The sequence below is a fragment of the Anomalospiza imberbis genome, unplaced genomic scaffold (genome assembly GCF_031753505.1).
Source record: "Anomalospiza imberbis isolate Cuckoo-Finch-1a 21T00152 unplaced genomic scaffold, ASM3175350v1 scaffold_115, whole genome shotgun sequence".
NCBI lineage: Eukaryota > Metazoa > Chordata > Aves > Passeriformes > Viduidae > Anomalospiza > Anomalospiza imberbis.
Genome location: NW_027099541.1, coordinates 47,822 through 69,328, shown reverse-complemented (window position 1 = coordinate 69,328; position 21,507 = coordinate 47,822). Strand labels below are relative to the sequence as shown.

The 21,507-nt window shown below is 55.8% G+C and overlaps 1 protein-coding gene and 2 long non-coding RNA genes across 3 annotated transcripts; 2 read left to right on the top strand and 1 right to left on the bottom strand.

Annotated features, from left to right (window-relative positions):
• Positions 1-3,767: 3,767 nt before the first annotated feature.
• On the bottom strand, positions 3,768-10,109 carry LOC137465855 (uncharacterized). The gene is given in 8 exon segments (XM_068177864.1): positions 3,768-3,892; positions 3,895-4,260; positions 4,263-4,431; positions 4,433-4,501; positions 4,641-4,783; positions 4,886-4,985; positions 5,237-5,326; positions 10,065-10,109. Coding segments are annotated over 8 exon segments (1,107 nt in total).
• Positions 10,110-11,199: 1,090 nt separating this feature from the next.
• On the top strand, positions 11,200-12,145 carry LOC137465848 (uncharacterized). Its single transcript, XR_010994853.1, has 3 exons — positions 11,200-11,345; positions 11,603-11,750; positions 11,958-12,145. It is a non-coding gene; the product is annotated as an uncharacterized lncRNA (long non-coding RNA).
• An 854-nt stretch (positions 12,146-12,999) lies between these two features.
• LOC137465849 (uncharacterized) lies at positions 13,000-13,399 on the top strand. Its single transcript, XR_010994854.1, has 2 exons — positions 13,000-13,062; positions 13,295-13,399. It is a non-coding gene; the product is annotated as an uncharacterized lncRNA (long non-coding RNA).
• Positions 13,400-21,507: the final 8,108 nt, after the last annotated feature.

The window sequence follows — 21,507 nt, the reverse complement described above, 5'->3', positions numbered from 1 at the left end:
GAAATGTCCACGCTCCAGCGATAAACACGGGCCTCGGAGTGACAGTTCTATTATTCAACCCAATTTTGCATTCCAAATAGCCTCATCCTCTACAGATGCTGAGAATACTGTTTTCCCCAACAGCACGGGTCCCAACAGGAGATGCTCTGCAGAAACAGGCAGAGAGGAGCCTGTGTGGAGCAGAAATTGCCATCTGAATTCCTGCCTTATGCCCCCAAGGCAACGTGTGAGGGTTGTTTCAGCCTTTATTAGCAGCGACACCAGGAAGCTTTTATTCTCTTGTTATGAACAAGGTCAGTATGGTTGGAGCTTTTAAAGCATTTGCTGTTTAGGTTAATAAATGTTACACCCTTGTTACACCCCCCTCACTGTTAACTCCCTTGCATACGCCCTTGTTACACCCCCAATGTAAACTCCCTTAAATCTGCACTTGTTATAATCCCTCACTGTTATCCCCCTTACATACACCCCGGTTGTACCCCCACCTGGTACCCCCCTCCTTGTTAAATTCCCTTACACGTACCCTGGTTGTATTCCCTTTTACCTGTCCCCTTATTGGAGCCTTCGTGTATTGCTGCTGCTGCTCCCTAAAATGGCAGCCGGAAACCTTCTCAGGAATATGCAAATCAAGAAAAGCTCAAGAAAACACCACAAAAGACCCTAGAAACAACGAGCCAATTTAAAATTTGGGGAACTAAGTGACTGGACCTACTGGGGAGAAGTTCCTCTACCCTTCCAAACGACTTTTAGAAGTCACCCTAACCTAAGCTGAACCAGAATAGAATGAGGACCCCTGACTATGAGCCAGAAATCGTCTTCCTAGGCATGCCATGAGCACAGAACCCTCAGCTCTGCTGTGAAGCAAACCTGATCACCTCCTCCTCTGCGTCGCCAAAGGGAGCAGCGGCGGTGTGCGAGACCCCTCGGGCCCCCACCCAGAGCTGATCACTTCAATGAAGGCATCAAAGGGAGTTGGTCTCCTGGCCCATTCATTTCACTCATCATGCCAATGTCCTCCCTCACGTAATGGGTTCCCAAGTCTGGGGACAGTCACACATAAGCTGAAGGTACCCATCTCAACTGATGGGCCATCGTTAATTCAACTGCGCTCACCTGGAGACAGCTGCAGCATCTCCGAAGGTGTAAAGAGTCCCCGAGCGTCCCGTGATCCACAGTATTACCGGTGTGAAGCTCCCCGCCCCAGGGAGAGGTACAGGGGATGTTCCCACGTAGCCTCAGCAGAATAGAAACCCCACGCATGTGGTGTTTGTTGGACTGTTTCCCTTCACCACTCGATGGATGTAGGCTGCAGTCACTTTCTCTCCACGCTCCCATCTTTTCCCTCTCTCCCCCTCACGTTTACGGTTAAATAAAGATCCATGCTATTGGCACCAGCATATGGTGTCATTTACACCTTATTTTGGGCAGACGCATCACTGTAATCATTTTTAATCATCAGATATTAACAACCATGTGTGCCAATGAGGAGTGTAAGCCTGCCTGTGAGTCCCACAACCCCACAGGGCAGTTTGGGGGTGCAAAGGGGGGACACTGTCACGCCTCTGCTGCCGTGCATGCCCACAGTAGCTGGGGACAGTGACAACGGGAGTGTCACCCACCCAGCACCAGGGCCAGGCTTTTCTCAGCACTTGCTCAGTCAAGGAGGAAATGGCGGGACATGGTTTTGGGTCAAAACAAACATCAGCACAAAGCAAATCGCCTTTTAATACATCACCAAACACAGGGGTGAGGCTCCGGACAGCTCTTTTCCCCTCAGCACCTTCCAGCTGCCACCAGCAGCACAAAGAAATCATGGAGCAGAAAATGAGACGCTGCCACCAGAACAGACTTTATCTGTACAGCCACGAGGTACAGAGAGATCAGACACCAGTGACAGAGCACGGGGCGGGGGGGGATCTGTCACGACCCTAAGCAGCAGTGCCCCCATCTCTTGAAGCACTGGGAGCCCCTGGTACGCCCCCAGCACCGTCTCACAGGCACCAGAACAACAAAGGCTAGTGAGCAGAGTCCATCCTGCTGCTTTTTGGATCTGGATCATGGCCAGTCAACTCCTTGCCCGACCTAGGTGCTCCTCGAAGCCGCCTCAGAGTGGTCCAGCACGTTTCAGCATTGCTCTGCTCGCAGCCTGCAGAGAGGAGCTTGACCTTTCCCAGGCCCCACGAGCAGAGGCAAGGCTGGGCATGAAGGAAGAGACCCGGGGAGATGAGGCCACTCTACACCGGGACATGTGGGCTTGCTCCTGGCCCTGCGCTGATTACCAGATTTAATTTGATCCAAAAAATGCTTAACACTGGTGTGCGAGGCAGATGCGATGCTCAGGTTGATGGGTGCATGAGGGGAAGGTGTGAATGTCCCCAAGAACTCTGATCTCTCTAACCCAAGGTTGCAAGTCAGTGTGGACTCAAATCATCCCCACCCTCCCCCCCAAAAAAAAATCTTTGCTTTTTTGTGGATTTCCCTGATGAATCTGCAAGACTTTGCTCTCATGGTGGGGAAAAAACAATTCATTCAAATCTTAGGTTACGTATATGGAAAAGGAAGAGAATTCAACAAAGCGGTTGTTCTGGGCTGCAGAACAATGGTTTGAGGGGCACCAAGTCGGTCTGAAGTGGAGAGGCAGCCAGTGGTCACTGCATCCCTCCCTGCCTTTCCTTCTCACTGCTTTGGCAAAACCACAGGGGGAAGCCCCACTCTTCTCTGTCCCACGGCACTGTGGAGCAGAGAAGAGGACGACAAGGACAAGCCAGTGACAAACCCAAGGGGAGCTCAGCTGGACCTTCCCCACCCTGCATCCCAGTAAAGTCACAATGCCTGGTACCTACCTCTCCCAAACTCCCCTGGGAGGCTGCTGGAGAGCCCAAATCCCCAGGATGCCTCCACTCCCACCAACTCCACCTCTCACCGAGACCCTTCAATGCTGTGAGCTTCTTGAAGTGCTTGGTAACATCTTTTCCAAAGGATTTGGATGGTCTCTGGAGGAGATGGAGAGCACAGGAGGAAAAGAGGCTCAGGCCAGCAGAGATGAAGCAGGGGACTAAACAGCAACATGACAAGGGTGGTCCAACACAGGAGATGAGGAGAGCATGCTGTTTTGTTGAGAAACAGCAGTTCAGGGCTGCCTGCCTGTGAGGCAGCAGCTCCATCTGCAAGAGGCTGCCCCAAGCACATGGATGTGCCAGCAAGCAATGTCCTTCCTTGGACCCCAGAAGCCCACAAGCCTCCCCAGTGGCACAGCTGCATCTCCCTGAAAGACTTCTCACGGAACAAAAAGTCCAAACCACTTCATCTCAGACTGCCTGACGGCATTGGAAGACAAAATCCTGAGAGACCAGGGGGCACGGGGCACAGCTGGCAGGTATGAGAAGAGCTCACGGCTGCTGGTGGCTTTCCAAGACAGGGCTCCTGGTTCACATGGAGCCCCAAACCAGGCTGCCCACAAAGGATGGTGTGGCTGCACTCCTGGCAGACCTCCACAGGAGCCGGGCACCCCTCAGGTCCTGCAGCCCTCGCACCTCCCCTTGAGCTGGATCTCACAGGTTCAGAGGGGCTGCCCAGCTGAGAAGGGAACTGATGGGCAGCCAGGACCCTGCCCGGAGCACAGGGGTGCTCCTGCATCCACCTTCACGGGAGAGCTGCTGAGCACCTTGAAGCCGAGCCCGGTGAGGAGGAGGGTGCTCCAGGGTGGTTCTCAGCAGGGCAAGGCAAGGCGCCTGGCTGCTGGGGAAGGGATTCTTTAGCAGCATCCCTCAGGAAGTTGCTCTCCTGCCAAAAAGGCTGTTTCCATACTGGCACTTGGACAGCACAATGCAGTCCATCTGGTGGGCGCTGGGATCCATGCTGGAGTTCAGCAGGAGTCCGCTGTGCTGCGCTGGCCCTGCCCATGGCTCCTCTGAGGAGCTGCCCCAGCCTGTGGGAGCCACAGCTGTGAGAACCCCTTGTCCTCTCGGAGCACTGCCTGCTCCCCCTCCCAGGAAAAGCTGGGTTCTACGTGGGCTACCAGGGGCTGTTTGGGGAAGCCGCCATGCCCTGGCTGCTGCCTGCCTCCTAAGGGTGCAGGGAGAGCAGCCTCCACATCATAGAGCTTCCCATCCCCAGAGAACAGGGACTCATGCAAGCCCTGGGCAGGGCAAGGAAAAGACTGGGAGGGGGGTGGCCACCACAGCCAAGCCCCCGGGGAATTCTCAGGACTGCCACCTGGCAGAGTCTGGGACTCCACGTATGCTCCTGCAGCTCCCAGTCTTTTGGAACTATGGCCAGCGAAGCCCCCGATGGGCAACTGACTGGGTTTGCCTGGAGGAGGACATTGTGCCACAGAGTCACCAACGTGTTTGAGTGCAACGGGGGTGTTTTGGTCCGGAGCTCCAGGATGCAGATAGGCGGGAGGAGTGTGGCAATGGCAAAGAAAGCACTTTGGGGACTTGTCTGCTGCTGACTTTTGCTGACCAAGGGGGAACTTCAGGCCCCCATGGAAATTCAAGGCCTTACAGGGATTAGAAAACGTGGGTGTGAAGCAAACAGGGTGCTGGGAACTTGCTGTGCTCTCACCCCTATGGGACACAAGTGGCTCTGGGGGAACACCCTGCAGGCACAGGAGGAGCAGAAGGGTGTCCCAGCATTACCAAGAATCCCAAGGAGTTATCCAGCAGGCAGCGGAAGCGGCAGGTGAAGCTCCTCTCCACCAAGGACTGCTTCTCAGCATGGAGGTGCTGGGGGCTGGATGTGGCGCTGCGTCTGGCAAGCAGCGGCTGCTCAGGGGGAAAAGCTGGAAAAGCAAACGGAAGTTTTCCAAACTGTGCTGCACGCCCTGAGCTCACGGATCAGAGCTGCTCAAGTGAACCCCTGCAGGGATCAGCCTGGCACTCACTGTCAGCAGCATGCAGTGGGGTCCTCTGCAGCTGGCGGTGGAAGACGGCCCTGTCGTCCGCACGGATCAGCTCGTACACGCTCTGGTGGATGAGATCCGACTGGAACGACAAAACAGAATAGTGTCTGCTCCTGGACAGCCTGGCAGAGGTGTCGGGAAGAGGACACGGCAGAAGGTTTCCCTTCCTGGGTGCTGTAAGTGCAAGACTGAGTGTAAAGAACAGGCAAACTCCAGCTCCTTCCCCTGCCACAGGAGCTGCTGCCCTTAGGGAAGCTTTGCTCTCCATCTGCATCTCCTTCCCACACCAGGACTGCATCCATCTGTTTCCAGCCAGGAAAACATGGTGCTCACCTGGTGGAAGCCCAAGTAGTCCTGCACGGAAGGGGAGATGTAGAAGATGTAGCCGTCTCCAGTCACGGCGATGACAAATCCATTGAGTGCCTGAAAGCAAAAGTTCAGTCCAAACTTACTCTGTTTGAGGGCTGTTGAGGGCTTCTCTGCGGGTGTTTGCAGGGGGTTGGGGTTGGGGGGCGTGTTGGGGAAGGAGTTGTCTGGAAGGTGAGAGGTCTAGGCTGGAAACTGAGTCAGCTTGAAGGCTGCATTTGTGGTTTAGCACAGCTTTGCTTATGGAGGGCAGAAGAAATATCTGTGACTAGTTCTGTTCATGGTCCTGATTCTTCTGCAGGGAACAAGATGGGAGAGCTGTACTTTATTGGCCACTTAGATATCTCTACTGGGGTGGATGAGCCCTTTTTCCATCTACTCATTTGTTTGGGCTACTTTTGTAACACTTAATGGACTTTCAATCCTTGAGAGCTTTTATTCCTTAAGAGAATGACGATATTATCATCCCTTCATTGAAAACCATTTGCACACCAAAGAATGGTCTTCTTTTTGCCTCTGTATAGTGCTATGTTTCCAGAGTGACTTTCAATGGAATGTGTTAAGGCAAACGAGTTGCTGCTTTTAGATGGGAACAAACTTCCAAATCATTCACATTCCCCAGCAATGGCTATTAATTTGAGAAGTTTGCAAATTTTGGAACTACTCCAGTGGCCCAATGAGAAGTAAAGCCTTCCTGAACTGAGGATTCTTAAATGGCCTGATCCCGCAGAGCAGGGCAGGGTGTGCTGATGGTTTGAGCTGCTCCTAAAGATCCTGTTGGGCTGTCTTAGACACCTGGGGCCAGGGATTCCTTCCAACCTTGGTCACTTAGGGTGGGCTGGGGGCGGCCCCACAGCTGAAGAGGTGTAGGAATATAAAAAGGTAAAAGACACTTTCCAAAGCTGAGAAAGGCTGGGAAATTTCTACACCTTCTGAGAAAGCTAGGAAGTTAAGAACCAAGTGAATACATTGATATTTATCATAAGGAACAAGAAAGAACAAGAACGTATTGATAGCTCAAGATGTGGAAAGTCCTAGATATATGCTTTGCAAAGATAGAACAAGTTTCCATCTTAAAGAACGAATTATTGTGTATTGTTTGAGGTTCATAGAAGTCCTTTTTGTTTATGTTAAACCCACGTGGGTCCTTTTCTAATTGCTTAGAGTATAACGACTTTACACCTTTTCTTTTATGCTATTGGTTCAAAGAATGGGTATAAAAAGGCTTTGCATGGGCTGCCATCTTGTCTGTGATCTGTGTTTGCATGGGTGTTGTCATTTTCCTGTGCCTCTTGCTTTTTGCTTGTATGATGCAGACAGATAATAAATCACAAGTCTGCAACCAGTCAGGGTCCCGTCCCGTTTGTGAGACACGCACCGATCCGGCAGAAAGAGGCAGCGAGCAGCCCGTGTTTGTAGAAGGCCTGGGGCTGCACGTCTGAGCCTCCACCTGGAAACACACTTGGGGGAATACGAGCTAGAGCTGGAGTGCCTGTCCTGAAAGGACCTGAAGTCTTTCAGCCTTGCCAGCGTTTCTTGAGGGTGTGTTGGTGTTCCCCAGAAAAGCTGCACGTTTGGGGAAACGCCTTTGGAGGAAAGGGGCTTGCTTCTCAAGGAAAGTGCTTCCCAGGGAGCTCCCAGTGAGGTAGGTGCGAGTATCCCCCTTTGGCTCTCTGTGCTCCTTTCAGTCCTTGAAGGCCCATTGCACTTGGCAGAGGGGCAGGAAGAAGGCTGTGAAGAGCAGGTTTGGCATCCACCTGGACCTGCCGAGACCAAGCCAAGCACCTGCAGCAGGATGTGTTACCCCCCTTTGGACAGAGGTGCGAGCAGAACCGTCTCTGTCCCGCTGTGAGCCCCAAAGCTCTCTGTGGGAGCTGTGAATGAAAAGGCCTTTACACACACCCTTTTCACATCTTCCCTGTCTGCTGTTGTCCCAGATCGAAAAAAGCAAGATGTATTCTATTTGCCATCTGTATGGCAGTTGTCTTGTGTGAAGTGGGCAGTTGTTCCTTATCTCTTCCACAATCAATCCTCCCTCCGGAAAGACATCTGCTGATAGTGGGCCACTGCAAGACTGAAAAGAACTGTAACATGCCATTGTGAGATGCTCCGCCCAGAGGGAGGAGCCAAGCATCCCTACCTGCATGTATGGTCTTGAACTTCTGGCCCAGGAGCACAGCTATTTCTGCGCTGGATTTTCCCAGAGGAACAGCTGCCTCTTCCACTGCCTCTTCAGAGGAAGACTGCACCCTTTTCCACAAGATCACTTCTCCAACAGAACCACACCTGACACTCCGGGAGGACTCCAGCCACAATTCCAATTGGACTGCTACCAACACCCTGTCCACCAGGGTGTCAGGATGTATTCTGACTCTGTCAGTGCTGTTTTAGTTCACTGCATTGTGTATTTTATCTGTTATTTTCTTCCCTAATAAAGAACTGGTATTCCTGCTCCCATATTTTTGCCTGGGAGCTCCCCTTAATTTCAAACTTGGAACAATTCAGAGGGAAGAGGTCTACATTTTTCCATTTCAGGGGAGGTTGCTGCCTTCCTTAGCAGACACCTGTCTTTCCAAACCAAGACAGCTGGGTTTCAGCTCTTGGCAATATGCATTTGCCTCCTGCTTGGAGGGAGCTGCTGTGGCCCAGGGCCAGCACAGAGCTGGGCTGGGTGGGCCAGGCAGCGTGGAGAGTCTTGGCTGATCTTGGTGCGTGCCTGGCCTCAGAAAGGCTTGGAAGGTTTGCCTCCCAAAGTGTCCTGCTCATTGGCTCTCCCTGTGCATCTTGGAGAGCACAAGGTGGGCATTTCTGGCAGCTGGGCATCAGCAGGCCTTACAATGGGGGCGTGTTGTGGAGCGAGCCCAGCTGAGGTACCCTGAGAGGAGCCCAGTGCTCCTTGCTCCTCTCTGCTGACACGGGAGCGTCTGTCTGCTTTCGGGATGGCCCTGGCTGCGTGAGGGGTGCTACGTGGACACGAGACAGCCGGTCCTGTCCCGCTGGGTCCCAGCAGTGCCTCGCAGCAGTCCTGCATCCACGTCAGGATGCTGGCCAAGAGAGGTCCTGGCAGCTGAGGCAGCTGATTTTAAGCTTGTGCAGATACACACAGGGGATGGCCAACAGTGTTCCCTCAGGGTACAGCAGTCCTGAGGGGCCTCCCCAGAGCTGCCTGATGCCGCCCACTCCCTGTGGCACCAGTTGCTTTCCTGTGGAATGTTCTACCTGCCCCAAGAGCACAGAGGGAGCTGGAAAAAGAGCTTGCCAGGCTGCTCTCAATCCTTTACCAGCAGCCCTGGCTGAGTGGAGAAGTCCGAGCTGAGCGCAGATGTGCCAATGGAAAAGCCGTGCACAGGAAGGCTCGGTGGGAAGGATGAGCCAGGATCCATAGGCCTGGCAGCCTGAGCTTGCTGCCAGGGAATTCCTCGGAGAAGATCCTTCAGAGTGCCATTCCACGGCACATGCAGGGAACCAGGGGGTCTGCTGGATGGTGGGAAAGCTTTGAGGAGGGACGGGGACAGCTGGGGGTCCTGGCGGGCTGTTGAGGGCTTCTCTGCGGGTGTTTGCGGGGGGTTGGTTTTGGGGGACGTGTTGGGGAAGGAGTTGTCTGGAAGGTGAGAGTTCTAGGCTGGAATTTGAATCAGCTTGAAGGCAGCATTTGTGGTTTAGCGCTGCTTTGCTTATGGAGGGCAGAAGGAATATCTGTGACTATTTCCGTTCATGGTCCTGATTCTCCTGCAGGGAACAAGATGGGAGAGCTGTACTTTATTGGCCACTTAGATATCTCTACTGGGGTGGATGAGCCCTTTTTCCATCTACTCATTTGTTTGGGCTACTTTTGTAACACTTAATGGACTTTCAATCCTTGAGAGCTTTTATTCCTTAAGAGAATGACGATATTATCATCCCTTCATTGAAAACCATTTGCACACCAAAGAATGGTCTTCTTTTTGCCTCTGTATAGTGCTATGTTTCCAGAGTGACTTTCAATGGAATGTGTTAAGGCAAACGAGTTGCTGCTTTTAGATGGGAACAAACTTCCAAATCATTCACATTCCCCAGCAATCTCTATTAATTTCAGAAGTTTGCAAATTTTGGAACTACTCCAGGGGCCCAATGAGAAGTAAAGCCTTCCTGAATTGAGGATTCTTAAATGGCCTGATCCCGCAGAGCAGGGCAGGGTGTGCTGATGGTTTGAGCTGCTCCTAAAGATCCTGTTGGGCTGTCTTAGACACCTGGGGCCAGGGATTCCTTCCAACCTTGGCCACTTAGGGTGGGCTGGGGGCGGCCCCACAGCAGGTGGCAACAGTGTGTGCAAGGGCCCTTTGTGACACGCTGCAGCACAGTCACCATGGCATGGAACGGGACAAGGTGTCCAAGGGCCCTGCCTTTGTGACACGTGGGGACATAGGAGCTGGCGGTGACAAGAGCACGCCACAGTGCTCGGAGCAGGCGACGGGACAGGACGGGACAGAGCGGTGTCGTGAGGAGCCCCCGCACAGCGCGCTCGTTTGTGTCTGACCCGGAGCTTTCCCGAGGCGTTATTCCTACAGGTGACCTCGTGGCAGGACGTCGGGACTTGGCAGCCCGTGGCCTTCCCGAGGCTTTTCTTTTGCAGGTGCCCGCGTAGCCAGACTGAAGGAATTGGCGACCACAATCCTTAACGAGGAGTCTCCTGTCATTGTGGCAGGAGCCCTCCAGACCAGAGTGCAGGACTTGCTGTCCTGCAGCCTTGCTGAGGTTTCTCTGTCTCAGGTGCCTTCAAGGCACAACTACACAACTTGTTGACTCAGAACATCACCCTGCCATCTTCCTTGAAGGTGCCCTCAAGGTCATACTCTGGCATGGCAAACAGATTTCTCAGTGTGTTCAAAGTGTTCAGGAAGAAAAAAAAGGAAGACCCTGGAGCTGCCCCAGCACAACAGCATGAAGAACTGGAGCAGTTCCAGCCACCGCAGGATGGTGAGTTGCAGAGCTGGGCCACAGGGCTGATGGCTGCAGCCAGCTTGGCCCCATCCCATCCCATCCCATCCCATCCCATCCCATCCCATCCCATCCCCTGGGGACATGCCCATGGACAGGATGGAAGAGGGGCCAGGCAGACACCCTGCAGTGGCCATGCTCCATCCCCTGGGGCATCCCTGGCTGCCCCTGCTTGGGGAGCGCGGGGCTGGGCTGTGTTCTCCGGCCTCTCCCGCAGCCCCTCAGCTCTGGCTGCGCTCGCTCTTTGCCAGGTGCAGCCCTGGACCGGACACAAGAGCAGGAACCCAGCCGTGGCCGCTTCCGCAGAAGCCTGAAGGTACCAGCAGCCATCCCCACCTGGGCTGGGCCTGCTGTCACTGCTCAGCCCAGCACCACGCTTGGAGCACTCCATGGAACACTCCGGGCTTCCCTGTCCTTTGTTCTCCTGCAGATGTTCCGGAAGTTCCTGCGCATTCGGCGGAGAAAGACCGGCAGCACAGCAGCTGAGGGCCCAGCCAAGCCTGACTCGGGGCTGACCGAGCTCCAGGCTGAGCCTGATGTCAGCCCGGATTCGGCTGAGCGCTCAGAAGACTCTGACGCCTCAGCGACTGAAACCTGGGCAAAGGCTCTTAGCTCGTCAATGACTGAGGTTGTGGCCATCACAAACAGGGACAATGAAGAGACTCAGGGCCTTACAAATACTGACACCACACCTGCTCCCATTCTGATTCAGGAACTCATATTCAACTATTTCAAGGAACCTAGTGTTTCTGCTCACAAGCAGCAGGTAAACAGCCTGGCTCCACACCTGGAGGCCAGCCAGGATCGCGTGTCCCCTCAAGCCAGGGTCTCTGGGCCCCCTCAGGCTTTGAGGCCAGCACAGTGTGGTGGGAAGGGAAGCACTTCTTGGGGGAAGCTGGGGAAGTTGCTCCCTTGAACAGTGCTCCAAGTCTTCCCTATGCCTCCTCCAGGTGCCAGCCAAGGTGAAGAACATCCACCAGAGTCTCGTCACCTACGTCTCTGTGGATGCCAGGCTGCAAATTGACCTTGTGAGGCTGGCTGAAGAACACCCTGCTGACGTGGTGCTGACCCTCCTGCGCTGTGCCCCAACGTGTGACAGGTACAGGGCCCACGAGCCTGGAGAGCTCAGGGCTCAGCAGCCTTTAGGGCCCGTGGCCCTGCACAGCCTGTCCCATGGGGTCTGCCAGACAGGCAGAGAGGCCCAGGACCCTCGGGCCCCTCTGTTTCCTGAGCCTGCTGCCAGTGCTCCTTCCCTGCCCTTCAGGGCTCCAGGGCTCTGTCACCTGGGCCCCCACAGCTGCACAGGGCATGGTGCTGTGACTGACATGGCCCTGACACAGAGCTCTGATCCCACAGAGCTGCTGCAGTGCTGTGGAGAGCCATAGGCTCATCGGGACCAGCAGTGGAGAAAGTGCTGTCAACACTGCTCTGTGTGATGGAGGACTGGCCTCTGACCAGAATGTGCACCTCTGATGGGGACAACAAGGACATTTTTTCCCTGGCTGTGAGTTTCTGGAACTGGCCTTTGCTCACCCCCAGGTCGCCTCTCCAGCAGCTCTCCATCCTCTCCACGCCGCAGGCGCTGGGCTGAAACCTGGGCTCGGGGCAGGCTCAGGGGGCACCAGGCCTTCTGCTCCCCTGCGTCTGCCCTTGGGCCCTGCCCCATGGACACCTCGGCACTGAGCCCTGCCTTGGGCTGCTTCTCTTGCAGGCAACTCTGGTGATCTGGGTGATTGTCCAGGTGCCTGAGTGCCACGAGGCATTGATCCTTTATTCCTCCCGCCTGTTTGTGGCACTGCTCTTCCATGTTGTCATCACCACACAGCAGATGCCACCAGAGGAAGTTGATAACTTCTGGAGAGCATGCCAGGAGGAACACCGCCTTCCCAGCAAGCCCAACAGGTCCCCGTCCTCCTGTCCTTCCCGTGCCCTTGTGGCCAGCGCCAGTGCTCCCAGTGTGACCTGGGCTTTTCTCTGCACACAGGTTTGCCGTGCAGGTCATGAAGGCTCTGCTCGGCCGACTGTGGTGTGACAATGTGGTGGAAGCTATGGAGCACATGGGTGGCTGGGACACACTGCTGTGTGCTGACTCCCAGCACTACGCCGTGGGTCTGTTGGCCAGGTGAGACCCCCTTCTCCCCACTGCCCCCAGCATTTGTGCCCTGTGCCCCACACAGTCCCTGTGGTCCTGGGCCAGAGGGGCTCGTCACCAAAGGACGGCCAAGAAGAATGGAAAAGGCTGAGAGAGGAGGGTGCCCAGGAGGGACTGTTTCTCAAAGCGCCCACATCCCCTCCAGGGATGCTGGGGAATGACCAGACCTCTGTGAGTCAGTCCTGGGAGAGGTTTGGTCTCCCCACCTCAGGGCTTTGGTGCCTTTTTCCCCACTGCCAGGGAGATGCTCTGCGTTTTTATGCCTTTGTGCTCTCGCATCACAATCCACATGCTTCGGCATCTCAGCAGGGAGGACCCGTGTTGGGATCTTCCCTTCCTGGCATTCCTTGTGGAGGTGAGCCTGTTGGCCAGCGCTGCCTCGCTGAGCTGCCTCCCAGCTCTCTGCCCTCTCGTAGCCACAGCTGCCAGGACGGTGCCCACGCCCTGTGCTGCTGCCTGGGCCCAGCCCTGTGCGGTTCTGGGCTCCTGCCGGCCGGGTCCCCTGTCACTGCCCTGTGCCTTTCAGGTCCTCCAGCGCCTAGACTTGAGTAAATGTGGTGGCAGCGTCCTGAGGATCACGTCAAGGTACCTTCAGGGTGAATGCAGTCAGAGGCGTCGCCTGGCGCTCAGAGGCCTCGTGGTGCCCAGCAAGGATCCCTCGATGGTGAGAAGGGGGCAGCGGCTGAAGCTGCGCTGGGCAAAGCAGCCCCTTGGGCTGGCAGGGCTTCAGGAGCTGAGGCAGCTGCTGCCAGCTCTCCTGCCTCACCTGCCCCGCTGCTTTGGGACAGGCCTTTGGCCTGTGGGCCCTGCAGCAGCAGGGTGGGGCTGCAGAGCCAGGGCGGTGTTGGCCGTGCAGCCGTCCATGGCTTTCCAGCACAGCCTTGTGTTCCACACAGGCCAGTAGGATGCGCAATGTATCTCAAAGCCTTCTGGGGCTGCTGGGTGATGCAGATGGAGAGGTGGTCAGCATGAGCCTCCATGTGTTCACGAACATGCTCCAGCACAAACACATCGTGGTATCCAGCACCACTGCTCCGAAGCTGGCTGAGGCACTCCTTCTGCTCTTTGACCACGTAAGGCTCTGCATCCTGAGCCGCAGGCATCGGGTGCTTCCCAGAAACTTTGTGCCCTGTGGATTTTCAGGCCATTGCCCAGGTGGGCCTGGAGTAGCTGGTGTAGGTCTTTTCTTTTCCTCTAGGACAACAGCCACGTGCAGTTGCTCTCCATTCAACTCTTCCATACAGTGATGGAATCAGTAGTGGATGAGGGAAAAAAGCCCCTGAAGACAATTGTGAACAGGAACCTGTACGCACTTTTAATCTACTGTCATGATGAGAACTGTCACGTGGCAAAGGTGAGCATTCCTATGATGCTGGGAGGGGGCTCGGCTGCCTCCTGCCCTGGCGCCTGGTGGGCTTCAGCCTCCTCCAGGCCTTGGCACAGGGACACAGGTCCATGGGCTTTGTGGCCATCTCTGGGTCTCTGCTGCTCTCCAGGCCTCTCGGGAAACACTGCTTTGTGCGGCCAGGTTCCTGGAGAGGAGGAATCTCGAGCAGCTGGTGGAGAAGGGGAATCTGTGGAAGTTCGCTGAGGTCCTGGTAAGGACGGCCTGGAAGCCCCAGGCTCAGCCTGGAGAAGCCCCCTGAGCGCGGTGCTGGGTGTGTGGGCTGGCAGCTGTGCCCCTGCCCGGTGCTGCACCCAGAGGCCGCGCGGGCTCTTCTCCAGGCTCCCGTGGGCCCCAGCCGGGTGCCGATGGAGCCCCGGCCCAGCGGGGCTGCGGGGCGGCCCCGTGGCTCCCCGGGCAGCAGCCGGCCCTCTGCCGCCTCCAGAGCCCGGCGCCAGCGGCTGCTGGCCGGGCCTCGGGGCTGTGCGGGCAGGGGAGGCCGGGACAGGGCGCAGGGAGCGCCCGGCCCAGGGGCCGAGCCCGCGCCAACCCTTCCCTCCTGCCGCTCTCTCCAGCTGGAAGAGGACAGGAGCCGAGTGGCCGAGCTCCTGCGCCGGGCCCTGCCCTACCTGCAGAGCCCACAGGAGCCCCTGCGAGAGGCGGCCGTCAGGTTCATGGGTGAGCCACGAGCCCGGGCTCCCTCCCCGCCCCGCCTCAGCTCGGCCCCAGCCGCGGCTGCTGCCCCGGCAGCGCCATCCGGGCCCGGCGCCGTGGAGCCCCGCCTGGCCTCGGCGCTGCTGCCGCCCTCCGGCAGCCGTGCCCTGGGGCGGCAGCGTGCGGCAAGGGCCCGGGCTGAGCCCTGCCGGGCCACCAGGGCGTGTGGCCACAGGGCTGGCAGCGCCGCTGGCAGGGAGCTGTGCCGCTGGGGCCAAGATGAACTCTTTGTTCTCAGAGATGGCCGGCTTTCCCATGATGAGGGGGCAGCAGGAAGAGCTCCCCGCCCTCAGTCAGGGTGAGTGAGGGCAGCGGGCTGTCAGCGGGGGTTGGCGGGGGGAGAGCTGCATTGCTTGGGCAGGGAGTGGGAATTTCTGCCCCAGCTCTGGCGGGTTTCACTCCCTGTGTGGAGGAGAGGTGGCGTGGGCAGAGCACACAGGGATTTCAGGGACATGGGTGGAATTTGTGGCCAGCAGCTTGCTGCTGACCTGTTGCCAACACCTCTCTCTTGGCCTTGGCAATTGTTGGGGGAGGTGGCCGTGGCAGAACGGTCTCCTCAGGTCACTGCAGATCCAGGCTCTGACCATGGCTCTCTTGCTCTCTGTTCCAGGCCTTCAGTCTCCAAAGAATAATACCACCCCATCCTGCTCTGACATTGAAATTCAAGCCCAGTTAGGCCTAGAAGATGAAGAAATTGGGTTGCTTTCTGGATCTGGTGAACCAGTGCCCCAAGAGCAGCACCAGGAGACACTGAAGAGGACACCACCTCCCATTGCCACTGGGGCTCCAGGCACAGCTGATGATTGATACAGCTGAGCCTCTGGGAAGCTCACATGGCTTCAGCCCTCTCCCTGCCTGTAGAGATAGCTCCCTCCCTCCAGCCCTCACACACTGTCCATCCACTTTTTCCCCTCCATTCTCCCTCCATTTTCACAGCTCCATCTCACCAGCCCTCAGATCATGCCCATTCCTGTGTTTTCCTTCCGCTTTTCCTTTTGACAGCTCCATAATGCAAGCCCTCAGCCCTGCCCATTCCCTTTTTTCCCCTCCCAGCTCGTCCCTTAGTTTCATTTTCCATTAATAAAGAGTTTGGCTTCTTCACTTTGCCTCCATCTCTGTGGAGCTGAAGCGACGCAAATCCCGAGCCCTGGGGCACACAGGCCCCTGCTGCCGTCCTTTTCCATGCCATGGTTTGTGCACACACACAGAGGAACGAGGGCAGATCAGGCTGGAAAGGTGCCTGTGCTGAAATTCCACAAGGCTGTGGAGCTGCAGATCTTGCTGAGCACCCTGGAGCCCCTGGAATTTGGAAGAGCCAACCTGAGTATGCTCTGAACCCAGCTGTGAGGGATTCCATGGCAAGCATCCACAGAGGGCAAAGGAGCTTGGAATGCTGGAAATTTTCAAGAATAGCTTCCTGAAAGCACAGCAGTGCTCCATCCCTGTACAGGATGAGGAAGAGGGCAGAACCAGCGACCATCCGGGCTTAACAGGGAGCTTTGGGTGTGCCTGAGGGCAAATGAAGCAGCAGCGCGGTGCCCGACACTCGGACGCGCGACCGTGCCAGTGCCTGGAGCGCTGTCAGGCAGTGCCGGGATCCTGGGTGTGGTTCTGGTCCCCACAAGTGAGGAATGGCAGCCCCAGGCTCAGAGCCAGTCAGAAAGCCAACCAAGTGAGCCCACAGGGAGGGCGCCCTTCCAGTTTCTCTTGGGCATGGCCGCAAAACAGCCCCTGCTGCTTCTTCCTCCGCCTGTGTTTGGGGTGTGCTGGTGGCAGAGGCAGCCAGGTTGGACTCTGCTTTCCAAAGCCTGTTGGGAGCAGGCATGAAAAACACTGCGTGCTGGAAGGTGCTGGCAAGAGCGTCCCGTGGGAACAGGGCTCTGGTCTGTGGCCGGGAACAGCCTGGTTTTGGTGCCGTGAGCGCAGGCAGGAGTTGAGGCAGCTGAAGAGGTGTAGGAATATAAAAAGGTAAAAGACACTTTCCAAAGCTGAGAAAGGCTGGGAAATTTCTACACCTTCTGAGAAAGCTAGGAAGTTAAGAACCAAGTGAATACATTGATATTTATCATAAGGAACAAGAAAGAACAAGAACGTATTGATAGCTCAAGATGTGGAAAGTCCTAGATATATGCTTTGCAAAGATAGAACAAGTTTCCATCTTAAAGAACGAATTATTGTGTATTGTTTGAGGTTCATAGAAGTCCTTTTTGTTTATGTTAAACCCACGTGGGTCCTTTTCTAATTGCTTAGAGTATAATGACTTTACACCTTTTCTTTTATGCTGTTGGTTCAAAGAATGGGTATAAAAAGGCTTTGCATGGGCTGCCATCTTGTCTGTGATCTGTGTTTGCATGGGTGTTGTCATTTTCCTGTGCCTCTTGCTTTTTGCTTGTATGATGCAGACAGATAATAAATCACAAGTCTGCAAGCAGTCAGGGTCCCGTCCCGTTTGTGAGACACGCACCGATCCGGCAGAAAGAGGCAGCGAGCAGCCCGTGTTTGTAGAAGGCCTGGGGCTGCACGTCTGAGCCTCCACCTGGAAACACACTTGGGGGAATACGAGCTAGAGCTGGAGTGCCTGTCCTGAAAGGACCTGAAGTCTTTCAGCCTTGCCAGCGTTTCTTGAGGGTGTGTTGGTGTTCCCCAGAAAAGCTGCACGTTTGGGGAAACGCCTTTGGAGGAAAGGGGCTTGCTTCTCAAGGAAAGTGCTTCCCAGGGAGCTCCCAGTGAGGTAGGTGCGAGTATCCCCCTTTGGCTCTCTGTGCTCCTTTCAGTCCTTGAAGGCCCATTGCACTTGGCAGAGGGGCAGGAAGAAGGCTGTGAAGAGCAGGTTTGGCATCCACCTGGACCTGCCGAGACCAAGCCAAGCACCTGCAGCAGGATGTGTTACCCCCCTTTGGACAGAGGTGCGAGCAGAACCGTCTCTGTCCCGCTGTGAGCCCCAAAGCTCTCTGTGGGAGCTGTGAATGAAAAGGCCTTTACACACACCCTTTTCACATCTTCCCTGTCTGCTGTTGTCCCAGATCGAAAAAAGCAAGATGTATTCTATTTGCCATCTGTATGGCAGTTGTCTTGTGTGAAGTGGGCAGTTGTTCCTTATCTCTTCCACAATCAATCCTCCCTCCAGAAAGACATCTGCTGATAGTGGGCCACTGCAAGACTGAAAAGAACTGTAACATGCCATTGTGAGATGCTCCGCCCAGAGGGAGGAGCCAAGCATCCCTACCTGCATGTATGGTCTTGAACTTCTGGCCCAGGAGCACAGCTATTTCTGCGCTGGATTTTCCCAGAGGAACAGCTGCCTCTTCCACTGCCTCTTCAGAGGAAGACTGCACCCTTTTCCACAAGATCACTTCTCCAACAGAACCACACCTGACACTCCGGGAGGACTGCAGCCACAATTCCAATTGGACTGCTACCAACACCCTGTCCACCAGGGTGTCAGGTTGTATTCTGACTCTGTCTGTGTTGTTTTAGTTCACTGCATTGTGTATTTTATCTGTTATTTTCTTCCCTAAGAAAGAACTGGTATTCCTGCTCCCATATTTTTGCCTGGGAGCTCCCCTTAATTTCAAACTTGGAACAATTCAGAGGGAAGAGGTCTACATTTTTCCATTTCAGGGGAGGTTGCTGCCTTCCTTAGCAGACACCTGTCTTTCCAAACCAAGACAGCTGGGTTTCAGCTCTTGGCAATATGCATTTGCCTCCTGCTTGGAGGGAGCTGCTGTGGCCCAGGGCCAGCACAGAGCTGGGCTGGGTGGGCCAGGCAGCGTGGAGAGTCTTGGCTGATCTTGGTGCGTGCCTGGCCTCAGAAAGGCTTGGAAGGTTTGCCTCCCAAAGTGTCCTGCTCATTGGCTCTCCCTGTGCATCTTGGAGAGCACAAGGTGGGCATTTCTGGCAGCTGGGCATCAGCAGGCCTTACAATGGGGGCGTGTTGTGGAGCGAGCCCAGCTGAGGTACCCTGAGAGGAGCCCAGTGCTCCTTGCTCCTCTCTGCTGACACGGGAGCGTCTGTCTGCTTTCGGGATGGCCCTGGCTGCGTGAGGGGTGCTACGTGGACACGAGACAGCCGGTCCTGTCCCGCTGGGTCCCAGCAGTGCCTCGCAGCAGTCCTGCATCCACGTCAGGATGCTGGCCAAGAGAGGTCCTGGCAGCTGAGGCAGCTGATTTTAAGCTTGTGCAGATACACACAGGGGATGGCCAACAGTGTTCCCTCAGGGTACAGCAGTCCTGAGGGGCCTCCCCAGAGCTGCCTGATGCCGCCCACTCCCTGTGGCACCAGTTGCTTTCCTGTGGAATGTTCTACCTGCCCCAAGAGCACAGAGGGAGCTGGAAAAAGAGCTTGCCAGGCTGCTCTCAATCCTTTACCAGCAGCCCTGGCTGAGTGGAGAAGTCCGAGCTGAGCGCAGATGTGCCAATGGAAAAGCCGTGCACAGGAAGGCTCGGTGGGAAGGATGAGCCAGGATCCATAGGCCTGGCAGCCTGAGCTTGCTGCCAGGGAATTCCTCGGAGAAGATCCTTCAGAGTGCCATTCCACGGCACATGCAGGGAACCAGGGGGTCTGCTGGATGGTGGGAAAGCTTTGAGGAGGGACGGGGACAGCTGGGGGTCCTGGCGGGCTGTTGAGGGCTTCTCTGCGGGTGTTTGCGGGGGGTTGGTTTTGGGGGACGTGTTGGGGAAGGAGTTGTCTGGAAGGTGAGAGTTCTAGGCTGGAATTTGAATCAGCTTGAAGGCAGCATTTGTGGTTTAGCGCTGCTTTGCTTATGGAGGGCAGAAGGAATATCTGTGACTATTTCCGTTCATGGTCCTGATTCTCCTGCAGGGAACAAGATGGGAGAGCTGTACTTTATTGGCCACTTAGATATCTCTACTGGGGTGGATGAGCCCTTTTTCCATCTACTCATTTGTTTGGGCTACTTTTGTAACACTTAATGGACTTTCAATCCTTGAGAGCTTTTATTCCTTAAGAGAATGACGATATTATCATCCCTTCATTGAAAACCATTTGCACACCAAAGAATGGTCTTCTTTTTGCCTCTGTATAGTGCTATGTTTCCAGAGTGACTTTCAATGGAATGTGTTAAGGCAAACGAGTTGCTGCTTTTAGATGGGAACAAACTTCCAAATCATTCACATTCCCCAGCAATCTCTATTAATTTCAGAAGTTTGCAAATTTTGGAACTACTCCAGGGGCCCAATGAGAAGTAAAGCCTTCCTGAACTGAGGATTCTTAAATGGCCTGATCCCGCAGAGCAGGGCAGGGTGTGCTGATGGTTTGAGCTGCTCCTAAAGATCCTGTTGGGCTGTCTTAGACACCTGGGGCCAGGGATTCCTTCCAACCTTGGCCACTTAGGGTGGGCTGGGGGCGGCCCCACAGCAGGTGGCAACAGTGTGTGCAAGGGCCCTTTGTGACACACTGCAGCACAGTCACCATGGCATGGAACGGGACAAGGTGTCCAAGGGCCCTGCCTTTGTGACACGTGGGGACATAGGAGCTGGCGGTGACAAGAGCACGCCACAGTGCTCGGAGCAGGCGACGGGACAGGACGGGACAGAGCGGTGTCGTGAGGAGCCCCCGCACAGCGCGCTCGTTTGTGTCTGACCCGGAGCTTTCCCGAGGCGTTATTCCTACAGGTGACCTCGTGGCAGGACGTCGGGACTTGGCAGCCCGTGGCCTTCCCGAGGCTTTTCTTTTGCAGGTGCCTGCGTAGCCAGACTGAGGGAATTGGCGACCACAATCCTTAACGAGGAGTCTCCTGTCATTGTGGCAGGAGCCCTCCAGACCAGAGTGCAGGACTTGCTGTCCTGCAGCCTTGCTGAGGTTTCTCTGTCTCAGGTGCCTTCAAGGCACAACTACACAACTTGTTGACTCAGAACATCACCCTGCCATCTTCCTTGAAGGTGCCCTCAAGGTCATACTCTGGCATGGCAAACAGATTTCTCAGTGTGTTCAAAGTGTTCAGGAAGAAAAAAAAGGAAGACCCTGGAGCTGCCCCAGCACAACAGCATGAAGAACTGGAGCAGTTCCAGCCACCGCAGGATGGTGAGTTGCAGAGCTGGGCCACAGGGCTGATGGCTGCAGCCAGCTTGGCCCCATCCCATCCCATCCCATCCCATCCCATCCCATCCCATCCCCTGGGGACATGCCCATGGACAGGATGGAAGAGGGGCCAGGCAGACACCCTGCAGTGGCCGTGCTCCATCCCCTGGGGCATCCCTGGCTGCCCCTGCTTGGGGAGCGCGGGGCTGGGCTGTGTTCTCCGGCCTCTCCCGCAGCCCCTCAGCTCTGGCTGCGCTCGCTCTTTGCCAGGTGCAGCCCTGGACCGGACACAAGAGCAGGAACCCAGCCGTGGCCGCTTCCGCAGAAGCCTGAAGGTACCAGCAGCCATCCCCACCTGGGCTGGGCCTGCTGTCACTGCTCAGCCGAGCACCACGCTTGGAGCACTCCATGGAACACTCCGGGCTTCCCTGTCCTTTGTTCTCCTGCAGATGTTCCGGAAGTTCCTGCGCATTCGGCGGAGAAAGACCGGCAGCACAGCAGCTGAGGGCCCAGCCAAGCCTGACTCGGGGCTGACCGAGCTCCAGGCTGAGCCTGATGTCAGCCCGGATTCGGCTGAGCGCTCAGAAGACTCTGACGCCTCAGCGACTGAAACCTGGGCAAAGGCTCTTAGCTCGTCAATGACTGAGGTTGTGGCCATCACAAACAGGGACAATGAAGAGACTCAGGGCCTTACAAATACTGACACCACACCTGCTCCCATTCTGATTCAGGAACTCATATTCAACTATTTCAAGGAACCTAGTGTTTCTGCTCACAAGCAGCAGGTAAACAGCCTGGCTCCACACCTGGAGGCCAGCCGGGATCGCGTGTCCCCTCAAGCCAGGGTCTCTGGGCCCCCTCAGGCTTTGAGGCCAGCACAGTGTGGTGGGAAGGGAAGCACTTCTTGGGGGAAGCTGGGGAAGTTGCTCCCTTGAACAGTGCTCCAAGTCTTCCCTATGCCTCCTCCAGGTG